Source organism: Aspergillus brasiliensis (assembly GCF_001889945.1).
Source record: "Aspergillus brasiliensis CBS 101740 unplaced genomic scaffold ASPBRscaffold_12, whole genome shotgun sequence".
In the NCBI taxonomy this organism is placed as follows: domain Eukaryota; kingdom Fungi; phylum Ascomycota; class Eurotiomycetes; order Eurotiales; family Aspergillaceae; genus Aspergillus; species Aspergillus brasiliensis.
Window position 1 is genome coordinate 59,940 of NW_027137453.1, and position 20,747 is coordinate 80,686.

The following is a 20,747-nucleotide window of genomic DNA, read 5'->3' on the forward strand; positions in this document are numbered from 1 at the left end:
CACAGTGACTCTCAAGGGCGGATATTCTGGTATGATGAGAGGATTAACATGGTGTAGTATGGTTGTGGATGCCGTTCTAGGCACGGCAACTTTCCGGCGGACGATTCTTTCTGGCTAATGTACTCCGTAGTTTAGGCAACATGTCGATCATCTTCCCTCCCAGGTAAGGACCCTAAATGGTGCGGCAGTAAGAGCTTGAGCAAAGGGCAATTGCAATTTCCACATCAAAATAGGAAAGCAATCAAGCGTTCCAGTCCACTTTTACCCGAAACATTTCGGCAGTCATCTAATATGGTAAAAACCCGATAATTCTCCGCGCATATCAATATCACCATAACCCATGCCTACAAATAGGTGAATAAGATGTGATCGTTTGCCCAAGTTATTCGTTCTCCAAGACCCACGATTCCAAGCGTTGATCACACTTGTCTCTTTTCCATCAACGTAACTTCGAACGAAAATGAAGTTTCTCAAAGGCGAAGGCAGCCTGCTGTCGTCTGGCATTTACTTGATTGCATTGGCTCCCTTTGTCAACGCCAAGTGCGCTCTTCCATCGACGTATAGTTGGTCCTCCACCGATGCTCTCGCAACGCCCAAGTCTGGATGGACCGCACTGAAGGACTTTACTGATGTCGTCTCCAACGGCAAACATATCGTCTATGCGTCCACCACGGATTCATCGGGCAATTACGGGTCGATGACCTTTGGCGCCTTCTCGGACTGGTCGAACATGGCATCTGCTAGTCAAACCGCCACACCCTTCAGCGCCGTGGCTCCCACCCTGTTCTACTTCGCTCCGAAGAGTATCTGGGTTCTGGCCTACCAATGGGGCTCCAGCACATTCACCTACCGCACTTCCTCCGATCCCACCAATGTCAACGGCTGGTCATCGGAGAAAGCTCTTTTCACCGGCAAAATCAGCGGCTCGAGTACTGGTGCCATTGATCAGACCGTGATCGGCGACGATACGAATATGTATCTCTTCTTTGCCGGCGACAATGGCAAGATCTACCGCGCCAGCATGTCCATTGACAGCTTCCCGGGAAGTTTCGGCAGCGAGTACGAGGAGATACTGAGCGGTTCCACCAACGATCTATTCGAGGCCGTCCAGGTGTACACCGTCGACGGCGGCGAGGGCAACAGCAAGTACCTCATGATCGTCGAAGCCATCGGATCCACCGGACATCGTTATTTCCGCTCCTTCACGGCCAGCAGTCTCAGTGGAGAGTGGACAGCCCAGGCGGCAAGTGAGAGTGCACCCTTCGCCGGCAAGGCCAACAGTGGCGCCACCTGGACGGATGATATTAGCCATGGTGACTTGGTTCGCAACAACCCTGATCAAACCATGACTGTCGATCCTTGCAACCTCCAGCTTCTCTACCAGGGCCATGACCCCAACAGCAGCGGTGACTACAACGTCTTGCCGTGGAAGCCGGGTGTCCTCACCTTGAAGCAGTGAAAGGTTCAGGGTTGAATTGTGGACCAGGATTTCATTGAGTTCTTTTGTATGTTATTGTTGGTGGAAGAGTACAGAGTGGAAGGTGAATATAGCTAGTGTAGGCACATTAGGATTGGCTTAGTAGCTGCCTCAGCCACCTGGGCTTCTGCCAGAGTATGTACCTAGTATGAAGTTGCATGTGAATTATTTAGTCCATTGCGAATGTGTGCAGTAGTAGTACTATAAATCCTTAGCTAGTAGTGCTTCCGAAGGCCTTGTGTCTTAATGTGACAAACATACAATACCTGAATTCACAAGAGATTGAAACAAGCACTGGTCACAGGCCACAACGCTTTATGTGCGACAGCTGTCTCACTGTACTATTGAATAGGAACTGTATAGTATTAGTGCGATTGAGTAACAGGCCTGTGGGAACTTTCATTCAATTTTATAACCACTTGATAGTAAATCATTCCGCGTAGTTTTCGCATTTATTCGTTCTCTCATTGATCAGTCCTTCACTGTCTTCATCTTCATAGTGCCTCCTCTATTAACTGACTGATATTTTGTGTGTTTATTCATCATCTGATCCATCCATTCTTTCACCACCTTCCACATTCTACGACGTCCAAAGTGAATTGTTGAGGAAGGAAGTGGCCCCTCAAGGGTGGCCGGATAGTCGAGTAGTGACTTTCTAGCAGACACTAAAGAGATATCTAGTAGTGCTTTCCTATATATATCTATATACAAAGTGTAGTGGGATCCAAATCCCATGACTACTAATCCTTTAGAGGACCACATTGGAGGGATAGACTCTTTTATATATATGTCTAATACCAGGAGAGTGATATATAGAAAATATATAGAATATAGTTTTTATTTATAATTTTCCCCTTACTATCTCTATATAATAACATACCGCCTGTATATTAGAGAATAGATAGTGAAACATGTGTGTATAGCTCTGAGTTAGCTGAAAAGTTACTCATTTAGTCAGTATAGACTCTGGTGTGGTCGGCAATGATTGAAACAGACAATAATGGGATTACCTACCTACCTACCTACCTACCTAGTGGCCCCTCAAGCCTACTTTTGTCCGGCTGTGGGCGGCAAGGACGCAGCTCCATCCTGATGATCAACCTGTTGCTTAGTGTAGTGCTTCTATTTATCAGACATTAGTACGATTCGATCATCATCTTTCAACTCCTTGACCCCATAAGTCCACTCCGATTCATGTACCGAGTACAATACGAACGCGAGAAACGACGCATGCTCAAGGGGCTGCGATAAGTCTCTCTGTGATCAACTGCTATCGGGATTATGAGTCTGCGGAGGGGGCACCTATTTTTCAATTGCAACGATGCTACGACCTCATTGACACGGCAGAAATTATTATACCCCATCAGTTTGGCATTTGATTTGGTTCTTCCTCCTCTTTCTTTTGTCTTGCTTTATGTGTGACATTGCCAACTCTACTTGGAAACAATTTTAATCATCATTCTGGAAACATTTTAGCAAATTCAATGATACTTCATAAAATATTTCCTTTTGAGATTCCACATCGAACTTTTGCAAAGTGAAGTCTGTTGCTTAGCCTACTCACGAACGTAGATGGACCGAGTCATATATTAGGATCTACATTGTGCTAATGCTCGAGTTACGAGCAGATACCGCCATAAATCCTTGAACCATAGTAACTGCAGTAGTAGAACTTACATAGCCACAGATCAACCCGAACATTACCAGCGGCAAGCTATAAGCATATAAATTGTAGGGTATAACAATACCTGTTCCAAAAGAGCTATTTATAAAGTGCAAGTCTGCACCTAGACAATCTAACCTGTACATCCATCTACCAATCCCAACAGTCCACTATACAAAACTGCACCCGGTATCCAGCCAAAGCAGAAAAAAGCAGACAACCCCCAAACCAAAACTCCCAACCATGCATGCAGTTCTAAAACCGAAAGGAACATCGCTAACAATAACATCCAACCACATCTAGCACTCAATCAAACCGCCTCCCAATCCATCGCATCAACAATGAAATCCCAATCAGCATCCGTACTCTCACCATGCAAAGCCCCATCCATCTTAACCGCCCCATCATCACAACACGCAACCACATGCTCCTGCGCCAGCAAATACGCATGATCAAACCCCTGAAAGATATCCGAGAGGATCTTCTCAATATCATAACTCGCCAGCGGCAAAGCCTTCTTCCCCTTCCGCCTCGCCGCCCACTTATCCTCCCTCTCCAATTCCTCCGTGGTCAAATCCGCCGTCTTCCACCGATTCCGCAACTCCTTCGCCCTCTGTAACTGCTCGTGAACCTCGCCCTGTCCCAGCACCGTATGTAGAGGACTACTCTCATCCTGCAGCGCTTCCAACACATTCGCATGATACCGGTGCGTCGAGAGCGGCGGAGCGGAGCCGTACGCGGCGAGATGATCGCGGGCGAAAGCCGAAGATACGGAGATGCCGAAGACGCTGAGGAGGTGGACGATGGCGCGCTCCAGGAGGGAGTAGTATTCGTGGAAGTCGAGCTTGAACATGATTTCGGCGTGGGAGACGTCGAACTCGCTGGTGGTGGCTGGGTCGAGGGTCGCGAGGCGGTAGCCGTAGGCGAGGTAGGGGAGTTTCCATTTTAATCGTTCGACGATTTTCATGAACCGGGAGAGGTGGTTGGAGGGGGAGGGGGAGGGAGAGGGTCGTGGAGAGGATCGAGGAGATGGTCGCTTGACGGGGGATGGCTGGCGTTTGGGGTTGGGTTTGTTTTGGGGGGTGATTCTGGGAGGTGCTGTGGAAGGAGCGGCGGCGGCGGCGGCTTGGGCTTGAAGCTCGCTTGGGCTGGGAGCCCAGCGAGACTTTAGCAGATCGGTCATGAGGACGGCGGATATTGCATTGCTGGATTGCGACTGTCGAGAGGTGGTCAAGTTGCGGAGAAATTGTTTCCAGTTGGAGGTTCAGCTGGAATCAGCTGATCGATAGCAGCGATAAGGTGGTCTTAGTAAGCTGGTGCGATCGGAGGTGTGGATATAACTACGTAACTCGATTCTTCGTGCAGCATGCAGGGATCCGCTCGTCCTGCAGGAACGGGAGGATCTTGTCGAGTGATTTAAAGATGAAGAAGAAGCATTGGTTATATAGTCTGTACAATGTTGTTGAGCATCTTGAAGTGAGTCCTGTCTTCGGGAGATGCAGCTGGCAGAGACAGTTATCTGATGTGAATGCCTCAGTCAATACCATTTCAACACTATTTTAGTGTGGGATAGATTTTGTGGATCGTAGAAGGCTCGCTAATAATACGGTGTATTGCATCTTTCTCTCTGGTTGGCAAGGACTATTTGCACAAAGTGAGGACATTTCCGACCGATGAAAGAGTATTGGAGACAATGACCGTAACTGGGAAGCCACAAGGGGCGGATATAAGAGGCGCAAACCAAGCATACTATGGAGTACTAAATAATCAATTTAAGCTTGTGACAATCTAGGAGTGATAATAAACATAAGCAGGCGGACTTCCCGCTTCCCAGACGGCTTCTATACAAAAGATATGGGTCCTCCGAATATGCAATCCCGCGGAGTAATAACGAGGAATAGCCTCGAAAAACAGCATTCTAGACTTGTTCCAGTTGTTATCAGTGGCACTAGCGGGCAAATGTCGGAGTTCAACATCCACCGTTATATAAAGCGGGTCCATCTATGACGATGACGGCTGGTGTTCACCGAGAAGACAAATCAATCACACTATCAAGCGTCGACTAGCTGCAGTCTGGAAGGCTGTATACACTAGATACAGGATCCAGTGAGATCCTGTAAGATAGAAAGAGATCTTGTTCTTGGAGGCGCGGAATGCCACGGGAACTTTACTGACACAACAAGGCCGGCTCCAGTAGAACGCATCCCCTAATTTGCCTTGACCGTGTACCTTTCAGGGGTATGGGGTATCATGAATTAAATTGCAAGTCCTTCTAGGATAGTCCTAGTGGCAGTGAGGGGAAGCTAAGCTGACTATACCGACTGCCGCGGAACACTTTATATTAACGGGACACACCGGCTTAGTTATTTTTGGCCGATCGACACAGATTTAATATGACCGTATTGGGTATGACGTGAGCGGAGATAAGTAGAGATTATTTATTGAGCCAAGCCAGGCGTTTGACAGATGCTGCTACTCGCTGCTTAGAGCTGGAACAATGAGAAATGGTGGTCAATAACCTAAAAGGAGGAGGATGTTTCTGATAGATGATGATACTCCGTAGACTGCGTCACTCAACCACTGCATGCTGAATAAGCGGCAGCTGCGGCAGATCCTCAGGCAGCCAGTGAGGCTCCCCACGTGGAAAATAGTCCCGTCTGGGTTAGTGCGAAGAATCTGACTAGCTCTAGTCCCAAGGTAGCAGGCGGTGTCGGAAATCATATCAATTTCAAACGACGAGCCGCTTGGCGCGCTAAATTGAGCTTAAAATCGGTATTATTTTCCCCATTTTTTGGCACGCACAACCGCCTCTCGTTGCCCTAAATCCAGGGATTGCAACGTCTCTACGGAGGAGGACCGAGGTTCGGCGCTTTTCCTTGGAAGGTCCTGGAAGGCGGTCCACGTGCCTTTCGTGAGGTCGCCCACAACTCATGAATAGGACTTTGTTTCACCACCAAAGTTACTTGCCTAATAGTGCCTGCACTACAGCCAAGCGAGACGGTGCCGAGACCTCAAGACGAGTCAGGACTGCTTGCCTTCGTAGCATCAAGTACAGCTTCAGCTGGGAGGAGCGCCCACATCTTCGTCCCTCCAAGGCTCTAAGCGACATGGCGTCAAGCTGGGCGCGGGAGACGCACAGGGTCGTCGGCTGCTCCGAGTCAGGAAAAGCGGCATTCCAAATGCCATTTTGCCAGCTGATTGGAGAGGAGTGGTGGGCATCGGCAGATGATTCCCAACTGGTGTTTCAGATCCGGCTTCAAGTGGACCGAGCAGGAATATCCACTTTCATCTAAGTTCCAACGGACGGATGCAGTCCAGCGTCCGATCGCCCAGCCAGCCATGCCCCCTCGGATTGGTCCCCTCTTCGTGGAAACGCCCGTGTCTCACTGAACCCACGGTCCTTATGCAAAATGGATCGCGCACACTTCCGCGAGGACAAGGCATGTTCATCCACAAAATCAAGCTGCGTCACTTCGGGACGCACACCCAACTCGTGCATTTATTCGATACGCTCAGAGTTCTCCATCATAAGAGATCGCTGGACGAACCGGGAGTCTGGACCACACATATACTGGGAAGGGAACTCGGGCCAAGCACGCCCCCGTGAAAAAAAAAAGCTTGCTCCTGACGAATATCGACTGGTGTTTCGAAATCCACATGGCGTCTGTGCCGAGGAAGATTGCTTATAAAGGGTGACCAGGAGAAATCCCTTTTCCGTCGATTGGTTTCCCCGTTCGTTTGTTGCCTGTCTGTCCTGGGATGTTGCTCCTCTGAGTTACATCCCACATCACAATGAAGATATATCAGTGTTTGTTCACGATATTGGCGGCATTGACGGTGTCAGTGTTCGCCGTGTCGGCGAATAGCACGGAATTTCCAGAGTGCGCGGTAAGTGGGATTCCACCTGAGGGGTCCGCTTTCATCATTGACCATATCCCCAGGTGTCTTGTTTGCACCAAGAATCTCCCAATTGCACTATCACCGATGCATCATGTGTCTGTACCGGCGATGCGAGCCAGTCATCGCTGGTAACTTGCGCATTGTCCAACTGCAATGCACTGGATTACTATAGTAAGCACCCAGTCCGCTCACACTGACGGTCCAATATGCCTAACCCCCGCAGTCACAAGGCACTTGTATGAATTGGAATGCGATGAGCCCATCAAGAAGGGGCCCCCTCTTGTCGATCCCTCGACCCTCGCACCAGCTATCCTCGCCACGTTATTCTTCTTCATCCGGATAGCGGCTAAGGTCGCAAACCTCGCTGGTGGTTGGGGACCTGACGACTATACTGTCACGATCGCATGGGTAAGTGGTGTTGATTACCTGCCGGCGATGGAGCTTCTAACAGCCAGTAGATATTGGGAGTGGCCTTATTCGTCGTGAATACATACAGTAAGTTACTACCTTCCCACCCCCACCGTATCATCTCTAACAGAACAGTGATCAAATATGGATTCGGCATGAACACCTGGGACATCTACCCCTTCCACCACGTCACCTTAGTCTTCCAGTACTTCGAAGGTCTGGCGATGATGTACAAGATCCAAATCTCGCTCTGCAAGATATCCGTCCTACTCTTCCTACTGCGAATCTTCCAATCCCGTGTTTTCCGCGTCTGCGCATATATCCTCATCGCCATCAACGCTGCTATCGGTATCACGTTCTCCCTCGTGGATCTGCTCCGCTGCGTCCCAGTCCATCTAGACTGGGATAACTGGACGGGCGAATACGAGGGTGTGGGAACTTGCATCAATTTCATCGCGGCAGTTCTAGTTCACTGCCTCGTCAATATTTTCGTCGACGTCGTCATCGTCCTCCTGCCGATCTACGAAGTGTCCAAGCTGCAGCTGCCATGGATGAAGAAAGTCAACGTGGCACTGATGTTCATGATGGGTTTGATGTGAGCATAGCCAACTCCACTCCATTTTCTCCATGCTAACCAAACTCTAGTTTAACCATCATCGCCATCATCCGTGTTGTCGTCTTCTGGCATAACCGCTGGACCAGCAACTTGACCGGTACATCCACAATCACCCCCCTTCTCTCCAAAGTGCACCTCACTAACCCTGAATTCTATAATAGCTGGCCTCCAACCCCTGATCCACTGGTCCGTCATCGAATCCCAAATCGCCATCATGACCACCTGTCTCCCCGCCGCCCGCGCCTTCATCAACCACTACGTCCCCGGTCTTCCCGGCAGCACCCAGCGACGGACGTACGGCCGCACCAACTCATTATACCATAACGGGGGGCCTTCCTCGGGGGTTACGAACAGCAAGATTTCCAAGTCGGTGAATATCTCTGTGGATTACACGACGCGGTCGGAGAGGGATTCGACGAGTGCGGTTCATCTCGTGGAGATGGATGGGAGGTATGAGCGGTTTTAATCATTGATCAGATGTTGATCGGTTCGACATGTAGTTTTTGTTGGTTTGGTATTTTCCTATGTTTTTGATATCCCTGGGCTAGGTTTTTTGATGATGTTTATACACGAGATTATACATACACAGCGAATAGTCATTTCTTACAGGATTCTGCAAGAGTGTTCTGTAGCTGAACAATTCCACTGAACTATACTTCAATACTCATAAAAACCGGTTAGGATACATATCCATAAATGCTCGTCAAACATTATCCTAGCATCGTAACTATTTCCACATCAGACATATATACACCGCTTAACCACCTATCAACCTCCAGAATCATCTGGTCTAAGGCAACGAGAGGAACAGCTCCATCATCAGAGGATAGTTCGGCGTTCCCAAGCCACTAGCAGGATCCCATCTACAGTCATCGGTCAGTCTATCACTCCAATCAAGGATGAACCGGACTACTTACCCCTCAATAGCACTAAACCCATACGTGCCACAACCGGCATTAGTACCATTAGTGATATCATTCAGCACCTGCGGATGGGCATAAAGCACGGGGTTGACAAATCCCACGGGGCCCTTGCCGATAGCGAAGCGTTCCTCGTTAAGCTGCACACATAGTCAGCTTCACCTTCCACCAGCCAAGTAACAAAGAAAAAGAAGTAACTTACCAAAGTAAGAACCGACGCAAACAACGGCGACGCCAAACTCGAGCCATACCAATGATAATCCAACCCATCCATATACGCCCGGAAATGGGCCCCATTCGCCGAAACATCCGGATAAGCACGTCCCAGACGATTATAGCGACCCTTGGTGGTGTTGACATCGACCTCGAACTCCGAGTAGTACGGATACGACAAATTCGCACTATCAAAGTACCGCTCCACCGCAGCAAGCTGATATTCCGGCTGGGGGAAGTAATTTGAAAACCCGCCCGCCGTGCTGAAGTTACTTTCGCTGCCACCGAGGTTGACGTGCATGACGCTCTCGCTGTCGTTGACGGTCTGGTAGCCGTAGAGCATGGTGCCGCCGACGGAGGTGACATAGGGACAGTTGGACGGGTACTGCGGGTTGAAGATCTTTCCCTCCGGGCCGAGACAGCCGTTCTTGTCGCCGTCGCCGGCGAAGGAGGCGACGCCGTAGTCGCCTGATGCGAAGAGGATGGAGTGCCCCTGTAGACCGAGTTTTAGGAATTCGTTGCATTGTCGCTTGGTGTAGCTGACGGGGAGGTCCGCTTCGGCTTGCCCGTAGGAGGCGCTGATTACGTTGGTGGGCTTGTAGACGCCGCATTGGAGTTTTCCTGCCAGGGGTTAGGATCGGTTGTATAGGATGGAGAGGCAGAAGCTGTAGGTAATACCTTTGTAGCCGCCGGGGCGGGTGTCAGGGTACACGGGGTCGATGGATGGGTCGTCGCCGGTTTCACCGTAGGCGCTGTACGTGCAGTAGGACTAAAGCTGTTAGCGGGGGAGTATTAAGGATGGGGTATGACCTACGCCATCAAGAGCATCAAGGAAGGTGTTGAACAGGTTGGTGGTGTCGACTTCGACGGGTTCGTAGAGCTGGTCGTCAACCTGATAGAGGGTGACCTGCTGAGGGTAGAGCAGGGCGTAGCTACACGGCATTAGTAGGGTTCTCAACAAGGTACGGACCACTCACGCCATGTCAATGTCAATGTCGGATTCACCGGTGTTCAAAGAGCTGTAGGAAGGAACCGAGTAATTGGCGCCATCGATCAGGGCTGGGATCGGATAAGTACCCTGAGGAACCCACGGCGCATACTCCTTGTAGAAGAGATCGAGATCCGACTTGGCAAAGTAGTCACCCTGCTCGTACAGACCCAGGCTGTTGTTCGGGCTCGCCGTCTTAGCGTCGGGGATCTGGTACAAGGCCTTGATGCACGACGGGGTGATGTTGTAACCACAGCCGCGGAGATCCTCAGGCAGGAACTTCGCCTTGCTGGGAAGTGGCTGCGAGCCTTGAGCAGCAGACTTGGCTTTGGAGGAGTGAGCTAATTGGGAGGCACGCTTGACTTTGTTGGTCTTCTTCACGACTTGGGTGAGCTTCACTCCGGGGGTAATGTAGTCGATGTGTTTCTGGATGTGCTCGGGGACATGGTATCTGGACTCCATCAACGAATGTATGAAGTAGCAGGGAACAGCAACTTACTGGTCGCATCCGACTCGGATCTTAGCACTCCGATCGCTCTCGTGCTCGTGGAATTCCGTCTTGAAGAGCCTCTCGGCTTCATGGGCGTAGGCGTCAAAGGCGAGCCAGCCCTTGTTGTCGGAGTGCACCACCCGCGATGGATGGATACCAGAAGCGACCAGCCATTCTCTCACTGCCTCAACCGCCTCCTCGGATGGCGAAAAGATGTCGTGTACCTCGTCTGCCGACCAATACTGACCGTACTTGGAAGACTTGGGGTCCGATCTGCGCGACGTTCACGTCAGCATCCTTGATGCTCCTTCATTGAAATCCTAAATCTAGACCAATGGTGGAAAGGAATATACTCACACTTCCATCAAAAAGTCATAGCCCTTGTCCAAGTTATTCTGAGCCAGACCAATGCGCATAGGCAGGACCGCATCGCTTTCCACACGCGCACCCTTCACCCAGTCAGACGCGGGTTTGTGGCGTTTCTCGTGCAGGACGTGCTTAATGGACGTTGGAATAGCATCGGACAACGCCGCAATGGCCAGAGCCAGAGCAAGCTGACGGACCAACATTTTGAGACTGAATCTGTGCGATTGGTAGCCAGATACAATGGCTGATGGTCACCAGGTCGCAACGACAGACTTAAATAACAACGACGCAGAGCGGCCGGACCGTGGGTCCCTTGCAGTGAGGGACGATGCGAGAAATTGATTGCGACATCCGACCTGCTGTTCTCACCGCCGCTAGCAGTGTCAATTCGATGGTTTGATTGGAGGGACAGGCTGGTTTGCAGGTGAAATGGTGCCTGGATGGACGGTGTCGAGGCGGTCTTGCAATTGCGGGGGTGTCCACTGCGTCTCCAGTTTGCTGATAGGCACCGGTCAGCCCACGGAAAGCTCATGGTCTTCCCACGCTATCGAGGAACTAATGCTCGTCGCGTCGGTTAGTTCTGGTGTTATCGGGCACTAGTCGGGCAACGATGGCGGTTATTCGTCGATGACCAATTTAGGGCCGCCGGGGGAGCATCGGAGAACCGACTGAGTTGCCGTGATAAGCCCTCGCCGGATATCACCGCGCTTCCGCCGGCCAGCTGATTCTTGTTTTCATATTTTCTTTACGTTCCTGACTGGGCTGGCGAGTTTTTCTGCTGCCCGAGGGGTTGATTTCTACAAATTCGTGGAGCCGTTTGAGAACTGCCCTCGCTTATTGATCTCTCTGGATGCCTAGCGTCTGCGAATGTGCGGGTTGCCGCGGATGTAACGGCTGTGGCTACGAGACACGCAAGGCCTACAGTATGCATGTTCGAGACATGCAACTTATCTCTCATTCCTGTCACTCTGGCTACGTCGATGGAAGCAAAACACTTGGATGTTTATTTTGTGATGATCGCTAAGCTTCATAAATTCTCGATCTGGACACTGTCCGTCAATATTACCAGTCCGATACGTTGCATCATTGAGACGCATCAGTATCCAGCAGCTGCCTGGTAAACACTCCCTGAGGATCCCATTCTCGTTTGAGCTGTCGAAGCTTCTCTAGCCGAGCTTCCCCCCGATACCGTCGCTGGATAGGTCCCGTCCGAGTCGCATTCTGGAAATCGATATATCGTGTCTCGTCCGGTCCTCGCATCAGGGCCACGCACTCGTCGTTGTATTCATCCACCTTGCGCCTGTTCTTCTCGTCTGTATGCCAGACTATATTGACTCTGGAACAGCACAGTTAGCATTCAACTTCAGTATGGAGTCGAGGATACCTACTGCCAGAAGCGGATATCATGCGACGACATGGCAGACTCCTTATCGGGTGTCTTGACCGGTCGTGAATCCCACTGTACATTGAAGGCTGTATTAATGGCATCAGGACACTCCTGGATCAATTTCTTCCAGACCTCAATGGCCTGCACGAACCCGTCGATACGAAACTCATGCAATCCGACGATACCGAACCTCTTGAAATCGCCTTTGGCGCATAGCGCTTCCCGCTCATCACTGACATTCTGGATGGGTAGCTCTCTTCCCATGGTAGCAGTGGGCTGAAGATCATACAACGCCTTGAATGGCACCTCGGGGGCCTCATCTCCGGTATAGCGGGCGGAAATCACCAGGGATGGCACGCGCGCGGGCGGCGGGGCGATGATCATCAGGAGGCCCGCCGTCGCGTGCTGGGGATCATCCATGATCTGCTTCATGACTCGAGCCACCTCCACCGCCCGATCGAGTGGGAAGATAAAAGCCCCCACCCAGATCAAGCCCTGTTGCTTCCGCAGTAGTGAAAATGGGTGCGCACGAACAGTGAGCTGGGTGACCAGGCCGAAGAATTGACCGGCTCCTTTCAGTGCCCAGAGCAGGTCCGGGTATGTCTCCTCAGTAACTTCAATTAGCTCCCCCTTTGCTGTGATTACACGCGCCGCCAAAATCTGATCCGATCCGAAGCCGGTGATGGAATTGGTGATCGAGCCCCCGCCACCGAGCAGGTATGGGATGGCGCCAACGCTATTACCATTTCCGAGTGCTGTTTGACCGCGTTAGATGGGCATCGGAGAGACTCCCGAGCAGAAAACGATCAGATGCCCATACCTGTGAAAAGACCCGCTTCTGCTAGACGCACAGACACTTCCTTGGCCAGAACACTGCCAATCACCGTTGCTGTTCCCGCGCTCGCGTCAACATGGACATCGGAATAGAGACTGAGATCGATAATGACTCCCTCTGCTCCAATGGTTGACCATGGACTGTGACCACCACTTTTAGGCACAAAGGGAAGGCCTGAGTTGAGGGCCCATTGCACCTATGTCCAGCGTTAATAGCCATTCCGGCGTCCATCTGCTTACTATCTTACCGTCTTCAGACAGTCATCCTCCGTACGAGGAAGAACAATGGCAGCCGGAACCTTGCGGTCGATATCCGTCCACCGAGCGAGGCGTTGCTGAAAGCGAGCGTCTTGAGGGTCGTGCAAAATCTCACAGCCAGCGGCTACGATCGCCTGGAGAGTTGCAAGCTGGGACAGGACGCGATGCGACATTGTGATATGGTAGCTGCACAATATCCAGAATAAATCGACAATCCTTTCGATCGATGGAGGGGTAGACGGTCGACATGACTGTAGATGTAGGAAGACCCCTCCAGCAGCTTGGTAAGCTTGGGGGCCAGGACCCACGTCAGCTTGTCTTGCTAAGCAGTAAGCTGACTGAGAGTGCTAGAATATCCAGCATTCCTGAGGTCATGTCGATAAAAATGCTTAGCGGGTAGATGAGCTTGTAGTGCTAACATGGTAGCAATGGGTTGGTGAAATCAGTCAGAGGGACGTCATAAGGCAACCCGTCTCGCAGTCAAGATACGAGTCGAAAGACAACCATGACAATATAGGCTAGACGAGCGACTATTAACAATTAGATTAGAGTTAGAGTGTGCAGCCATGACCCGGGGGAGTGGGATAATCTGCTGCCATGTCAGCAACTGCAGAATCTCGGCTGACGCTAACCGGTTCCCCGCCGATGTCAGGCGGGAAAGGAAAGCCCCCCAAAATCGTGAAAAAGCCTTAGTGCCCTGTAGATACAATGTGACCCTTTAGTTATTGCATCTTCTCCAGTTGTATCTCTTGTAGGATGGAGTCACCCTCAGCAAACATGAAGATGAGAAAATGCGAGTGGTGGGATGCCGGTGGGCGGCAGGAATGGGTGGGATGGCCCGATTCGGTCAGTTGGATGCCTTATTTATGCCTTGGGTTCGTATTTCCTCTCTTCGTGTCCCTTTAGATATTCATTCGACCACTAGACGGCATTAGTCCCTGCTTGCAGTGTATACACCTATCAATGTTACATCATAGCTCTGGGCGGACTTGTCCTTCCACCAGGACAGGGATTTGTCAGGAACTGGCCTTTTCTAAACAGGCAGCTTACCGCTTCAAGCCAGGACGCAAGGAGGTAGGTACAGAGAGTTTTCTTTGTCTCTGGACTTCTATGCTTTTCAGAGCCTCTAGTGAGCCTCAGACCCAGGTATCTTATTCATTCTTTGATGATGCAACAACCAAGCTGTGTCTGTATTCTTCATGATCGCACCTTGTCAGCGAACCACATGGTCATTTAAGACTCATGAAGTTAGAATTCAGCCTAGGGTCGGGCGAGCACAATAGAGTTACTGAGCGAATCCTCACGGAAATGCGAGTAGCCCGTGCAATACCGGGCCCTATTACTCGCAAGATCCCTGCCTCTTCAAAGTGTCCAGTCCCCTGCAGCAGTGGCCAGCTCCATCGGTTAATTTCCCCTCATGGCTTACCCGTCTGAGCGGGGCATGCATGCGCCGTTGCTTCAGCGAGACAAACAACGTCATTGCACAAATCAGCAGATACACCCCGCTCGGAAGACTACTCTGCAGTGATCTGATTCTTTTACTTCTTCTGCTATTTATCCTATCTACGAATTTGTGCCTGTTGTCGGATGAGCAATATCACCACAGCATTCATACCATACTCTGAGCACAGCCTTCAAATAAGAAGCCAGCCTAAAAAGCCAGATATTAGGCATACTCCAAACAGGCCTAACCAGTATATAGTTATGGAGACCGTGCGAGCACTTCATGATCTGCAGTTGATGCTGAAGTAATCCAAGACAGGAGAAACCTTAGAGACCCATAGGCGGATAATTTCTCCCCGCAATCATCGCTCGGGCACCCCCTCCTGTCGGTTATATTGCAACGCGTGTTGTGTGAACCAACACATGTCTGTCTTGCATTTCCCCGCCTGAAGAACCTGACAATCAAGGCTTATCCACGGACTTACCGGCGAATGGCTGATCGCGTCTCTGGAATTGGCTTCGCGCTACTCACCTCATTGGCGATGTCCTCAGGAACTGGCCTTGATCATGCGGTCACCAGCAGGGGTCTCGGGAGTATGCATGTACCATGCAGATTCTCGGAGGGTCGCTTGTTAAACCTTTAAAGCGTGCTTGCAGAACACCCCGAGGGAACAAATCGAGTCACCTTCGAACAAAACCCTGTACAATGCATCTAAGTAACAGCCTAAGATTACTCTGCCTTGCAGCCCCTGGCCTCGTCGCCTCAATATCTTCTTCCCCTCTATCTACCTCGGGTCGATGGATCGTAGACACAGACGGAAACAATGTTACCTACGCTGGGGTCAACTGGCCCGGTGCTGAGGTGGCCATGTTGCCCGAAGGTCTGCAGTACCAGTCCATCGAGTACATCGTCGGCAAGATCAAGGACCTAGGCATGAATGTCATTCGGCTTACCTTTGCCATTGAGATGATTGATGATATCTACGAGACCGGAGCGGACGTGCCAATTAAGACGTCCTTGATCAACGCTTTGGGCGAAACAAACGGGACAAAGATTTACGAGGATATCGTCAGCAATAACCCCCAGTTTGGGGAAAGTACTAAACGACTTGAGGTAGGGCCGATTTCTCTTAACTCATTATATCATATTGCTAAGCGGTTCTAGGTCTACGACGCAGTGGCCACGGAATGCTACAACCAAGGCATCTACGTGCATCTAGACAACCACGTCTCCAAAGCAAGTTGGTGTTGCTCGACCACAGACGGAAACGCCTGGTTTGGAGATACCTACTTCAATGTGAGCAACTGGCATAGAGGGTGGAAATATATGGCCGAGCACGTAAGCCACCTGCATCTTGCATCTTCTTCTTCCCTCACAGCTAACCACTCCAACACAGGTCAAATCCCTTCCAGCCGTAAAAAGCATCGGGATGCGCAACGAACTCCGCAGCCCCGACGACGACACCACACTGGCAGACGACACCTACAACTGGGAAAACTGGTACACCAACATGGTCGAGAACGCGAACCAAGTGCACTCCGTCAATTCGGACCTGCTTCTCTTCTTTTCCGGTCTCGACTACGATGTCACCCTTTCACCGATCCCAACAGCGTCAGATCTTGGCAGTGGCACCGTCTTCAAGAAGAGCGATTTCGACTTTGCAGATAAGATCGTACTAGAGCTTCACAACTACGATTCCTCCGCTAGCAGCTGCAGCAGTCTGTCCTCGAGTTTGTTGAGTGACGGCTTCGACGCCTTGGAGACGGACGACTCGAGCATTGTCAATGTGCTCCCGGTCGTGATGACCGAGTTCGGATACGAGCAGGATGATACTACCTATACGGAAGTTTACGCTTCGTGCTTGAGGGAATGGTTGCCGAGTGTGCATGCTGGGTGGATGATTTGGGTGCTTTCAGGCAGTTATTATATCCGTCAGGGAACGCAGGATTATGATGAGACTTGGGGTGAGTTTACCTTGAATTATTATCAGAGAGGAGAGTTGCGATGAATACCTACTGACTTATGATTACCAGGTCTTCTCGATCATACGTGGTCTGATTGGCGATCAACGGAGGCGATTGACAATGGCATCATTCCTATGGTCAACGCGAGTCTGGGATAGATTTCGGGTACTAACCCCGTGGATGTCCATATCACGAGGGCATAGAGCTTGGTTCTGCGAGCATAGAGCAATAGTCTCAATCTACTCAATTACCAATGACTACACAATAGGTTCCTTTCTTTATAAGAGCCACAAGGCACTGAGCTACAACATATTGTCTGCGGCATAGGATAATTAAGTATTTCCAATATCTTACCTTTTCAGCGGTGAACTTACGAAGCTCAGCTCAGTCGCACAGACTTTCTAGAACTAATCTCCATCTCAATAATGCTCATCCAAAAGCTTATGCTGCAAAGTACATCTATGAGAATGGTTTCGTAATAAGCATGCCATTCAATGATTATCATTGGATGTCAAGTAAATAGCTCTGCTTCATAAAGTCTACAATGGGTGTCAGGTTTGGACCTTATGAAATGAAGAAGTAATCGATAAGTAAGTATAGACAGAAACATAAGTAATACATATTTGCAAATCCCGAAATACAAGCCTCATCCTCCACCATCAATCATCTGACTACCGGCTATCCATCTGAATAAGCCAAGAGTATTAGGCCTAGCAATCGCCAAGCCCTTTACTCATCCATGGCCTATCACTGACAAATAGCCCCCAAAGCCCAAAGGTAGCTCAGTTAATGTAGCACTTGACAGAGCCGACAGTGTTGGAGCTGATCTTGTCGCTGCCAGGGGACTGGATATCGCCGGTGCCACCGCCGTTGCAGTGCTCGGAGCTACAAAGGAAAGAAAGAAGTGCAAGTCAGCCAGGGATTGCTCCATCAAAGACGGGAAGAAGAACATACCTCCAGAAGCGGCAACGGTATCCAGAGGGGATGGAAACCGAGTGGACGTTGTCGAAGATAGGCTTGTCCACCAGGTTGACTAGATGCGATGAATGAGTTAGCTCGGTTGACTTCACTTGGCGAAAAGGGGCAAAAGAATATTGTGTTTGGATGTGATGGCACGTACAGCAGTCATGCTGGGTCTGGATGGTGATCTTGCTGCAGGTTCCCTTCAAGCTCTGCGCATCGCAGGCCTTGATCTCGATGGTGTCCTGTCTCTGCTCGAGAGCGCCGGGAGCGGCAATGGCGCCGGTGATGGCGGTGGCGAGCATTAGGATGGTAGCGGTGAATTGCATTTTGATTGATTTGAAGACGGAAGTGTCTGGAGAGAAGTTTGATAGTAGAGATGATTTGTTTCTCAGAGAAGCTGTTTGTTGTTGTTGATGATGAACAGTATCCTCCAGGCCAGGACGCTGTACTTATACCTTTCTCTGGGACTTCAATCTCATGTCTCCAGGACTTATTCAACTCTACGAATTGTACAAAAACCAACAATATGCATCTTGTCTGGGGCCATTCCTGCCTTGTGAGCCTGGGATATGGGGATGAACTGTAGGATAGCTAATGGTAGGCCTCTATCACTGGTCTGCCCGTCCGGCCTCCATCATCCGGCCCCAGATTATGCAGTCTGTGAGGGCTATGTATGAATGAGCTAGCCACTGAAGATGTCTCTTCATGATTCTTTTGGTCGTTCTCTTCTACAATTGACATCTGCCAAGATACTCCGCCTCTCGGTGATTCTCTTCCTATGGTGTGGAGGGCCAAAGATATGACATTGAAGGATGAAGCGCCCCCACAATGTCACCTCAACATAGCCTGGTACCTGAATCTAGAAAACTTTGAAACCTAAATGTCAGTCTTCCGTCGCAAATCGATTACTACAATAGGTAATGGAACTGAACCGATCTCCTACCTAATAGAGCTAACATAAAGCTCGGCGCATTCCCGCTGACGGGCCGAGGCGCCACGTCCACATTTCGTCGATGATAGAGGGCACTTGGTAAAACTCTACTTGACGGGATAATGGCTCAAAAGAAATTGTTTATCATTTCAAGGCTCCAAATAGTACTTAATACAATATGTCCAAAGAAATTACCATATACCAGTATGTTAAGAAAAGGAAACGGAATACATTTCCGTGCCGCGGTTTAGGCATCACAACTCATGTAACCGGTGGGACCCGCTAAAGCCGTTCGGCCCCTTGATATCGGTGAATGACGAATGCCGAAGCCCGATCATATCCTTCAGGGTCTGTTTCTCGCCCCACGGCCTTGCAGAAAGGACTGAAACTAACCTATTGAGGCTGTAAGAGTTAGTGTTCCAGAGCCGGTGATTTGCTCGCTCGGTTACCTGAACCGTGCACCAGCGGGGACTGCAGACTGCATTTGCCGGGACATCTCATAGGTTCTGCATCTCACATACCTATACAGGAAATGCCGTTCTTGGCCTACATAGTAGTGCTGACAGATCTGCATTGAAAGTAAGCAAGACCACTGCACTCTAACTATCAGGTACTGAAGCGCGTTATTAAGCGGTCGATTTCTATTTTATCCTTGAAATTTAGAACGCACAGGAAGCCCTCTGATTCTCAAAGTCCCGGAAATGCTCGGATGTCTATCTGTGTAACTATTATAGTCCATCGAATACGATGAGCCTAAGTCCATTCACCATGAGTATAATTCATAATAATCAACAGGAGAATTCACAATCTCGATGAAACAGACTCACAAACCTTGCTGCTACTACATAGCTGACGATGGGGTCCGATTGTCCAGAGGAGTCTCTTTGGTTCAGCCTGGCCAGTAATCTCGACCTAAGTGTTAAGACCCCTGTGGCTGAGCTCTATCCCCACATTTCTCAGAGCAATGGCCTGGCATATTCAGTTCGAGCTGACCACCAATTATTTTCCTCTTGCGCTGTTAGCTATATGCAGGCCGGAAGAACAATCATGCCACCAAGCGCATCGATTCAGCTTACTCATTTCTCTACCGTTGGAGGGCAGGAAAGCTACTCCGAAAGGTTCTGGGCAATCTCGGAATCAAGTCCGACGAACAATAGGGGCTTTGGCGCGTTGCATCTATGTCAACATCGTTGAGCGGTGAACAAGTAGACCACTGCCTTACCTAAAGTTCCGCGCTAGAAATCCTAGTGGGCTCTTACTGCAGTAGATATGTTATTATGGGCAGCTATCTGCGGGCTGTCTAGGCTAATCAGTACTATGGAACTGACCAGCAGCTTCTTAAACTGTTACCTGTGGTTGAAGAACGATACGCTCGGCTATGACACAACTCATCGTTACTAGTAGTTAGCTGTAATCTCCTCAAGAGAATTTTCAGCGAGCTAGAGACAATGCAGATGTCACCCTCATCATCGAATTGTACATCAATAGGCATTTAGGGTGAATTCAATCTAGTCGCATTTTGTATGAAACTCAGAAATCGTTTCGCCAGTATCATCTTTTTTCTTCGTAGATACCGCTTGAGAGTGGATGCACAAATACACAACAGAAAATGATAGCCGACTCACGCGATTTTTATGTCTTCGATTTCAGAAATGATGCATTTCATATATTATATTAGTAACTCGCATCTTTTAAAAAGCTCATTTAACCGGGTCAACTTGAAGTGTTCATGGAACTGAGTGTGTTCTAGTAGTAAGTATTTTCGGATATCTTAGTCGCATATATATATATATACCGTAGTACTACCATCATGACGAAGTCCATGCGTGACGTCAACAAATAAGCGTAACTTCACTTTATGATAATTATAAAACGTAAAATTATGAGGTACACATACGTTTCTTGAAGTTTTAAGGTTGGACACT

General features: G+C 49.7%; 7 protein-coding genes across 7 annotated transcripts; 3 read left to right on the forward strand and 4 right to left on the reverse strand.

Moving 5' to 3' along the window:
- Positions 1-460: 460 nt before the first annotated feature.
- On the forward strand, positions 461-1,459 carry ASPBRDRAFT_133031 (uncharacterized protein; the record flags this gene model as incomplete). Its single annotated transcript, XM_067618491.1, has 1 exon — positions 461-1,459. The coding sequence occupies one exon, from the start codon at positions 461-463 to the stop codon at positions 1,457-1,459; it is 999 nt and encodes a 332-aa protein (XP_067475646.1).
- Positions 1,460-3,450: 1,991 nt separating this feature from the next.
- ASPBRDRAFT_198835 (uncharacterized protein) lies at positions 3,451-4,323 on the reverse strand (the record flags this gene model as incomplete). Its single annotated transcript, XM_067621245.1, has 1 exon — positions 3,451-4,323. One exon carries the CDS (start codon positions 4,321-4,323, stop codon positions 3,451-3,453), a length of 873 nt encoding a protein of 290 aa, XP_067475647.1.
- Positions 4,324-6,932: 2,609 nt separating this feature from the next.
- Positions 6,933-8,530, forward strand: ASPBRDRAFT_198836 (CFEM domain-containing protein; the record flags this gene model as incomplete). The annotated part of the gene is made up of 7 exons (XM_067621246.1): positions 6,933-7,028; positions 7,082-7,211; positions 7,264-7,448; positions 7,499-7,535; positions 7,584-8,043; positions 8,094-8,161; positions 8,226-8,530. 7 exons carry the CDS (start codon positions 6,933-6,935, stop codon positions 8,528-8,530), a joined length of 1,281 nt encoding a protein of 426 aa, XP_067475648.1.
- Positions 8,531-8,854: 324 nt separating this feature from the next.
- On the reverse strand, positions 8,855-11,244 carry ASPBRDRAFT_133092 (S53 family peptidase; the record flags this gene model as incomplete). The annotated part of the gene is made up of 8 exons (XM_067618495.1): positions 8,855-8,927; positions 8,982-9,124; positions 9,187-9,818; positions 9,876-9,966; positions 10,012-10,129; positions 10,175-10,636; positions 10,685-10,948; positions 11,033-11,244. 8 exons carry the CDS (start codon positions 11,242-11,244, stop codon positions 8,855-8,857), a joined length of 1,995 nt encoding a protein of 664 aa, XP_067475649.1.
- Positions 11,245-12,016: 772 nt separating this feature from the next.
- ASPBRDRAFT_46593 (FAD-binding oxidoreductase) lies at positions 12,017-13,824 on the reverse strand. The gene is made up of 4 exons (XM_067625664.1): positions 13,511-13,824; positions 13,249-13,459; positions 12,430-13,183; positions 12,017-12,377 (listed from the first exon to the last, which is right to left on the reverse strand). The coding sequence occupies exons 1-4, from the start codon at positions 13,691-13,693 to the stop codon at positions 12,125-12,127; spliced, it is 1,401 nt and encodes a 466-aa protein (XP_067475650.1). The 5' UTR covers positions 13,694-13,824; the 3' UTR covers positions 12,017-12,124.
- Positions 13,825-15,669: 1,845 nt separating this feature from the next.
- On the forward strand, positions 15,670-17,086 carry ASPBRDRAFT_133308 (cellulase family protein; the record flags this gene model as incomplete). Its single annotated transcript, XM_067618509.1, has 4 exons — positions 15,670-16,077; positions 16,129-16,302; positions 16,361-16,928; positions 16,998-17,086. The coding sequence occupies 4 exons, from the start codon at positions 15,670-15,672 to the stop codon at positions 17,084-17,086; spliced, it is 1,239 nt and encodes a 412-aa protein (XP_067475651.1).
- A 624-nt stretch (positions 17,087-17,710) lies between these two features.
- Positions 17,711-18,217, reverse strand: ASPBRDRAFT_198840 (uncharacterized protein; the record flags this gene model as incomplete). Its single annotated transcript, XM_067621247.1, has 3 exons — positions 17,711-17,813; positions 17,883-17,961; positions 18,049-18,217. The coding sequence occupies 3 exons, from the start codon at positions 18,215-18,217 to the stop codon at positions 17,711-17,713; spliced, it is 351 nt and encodes a 116-aa protein (XP_067475652.1).
- Between the last annotated feature and the right edge of the window lie 2,530 nt (positions 18,218-20,747).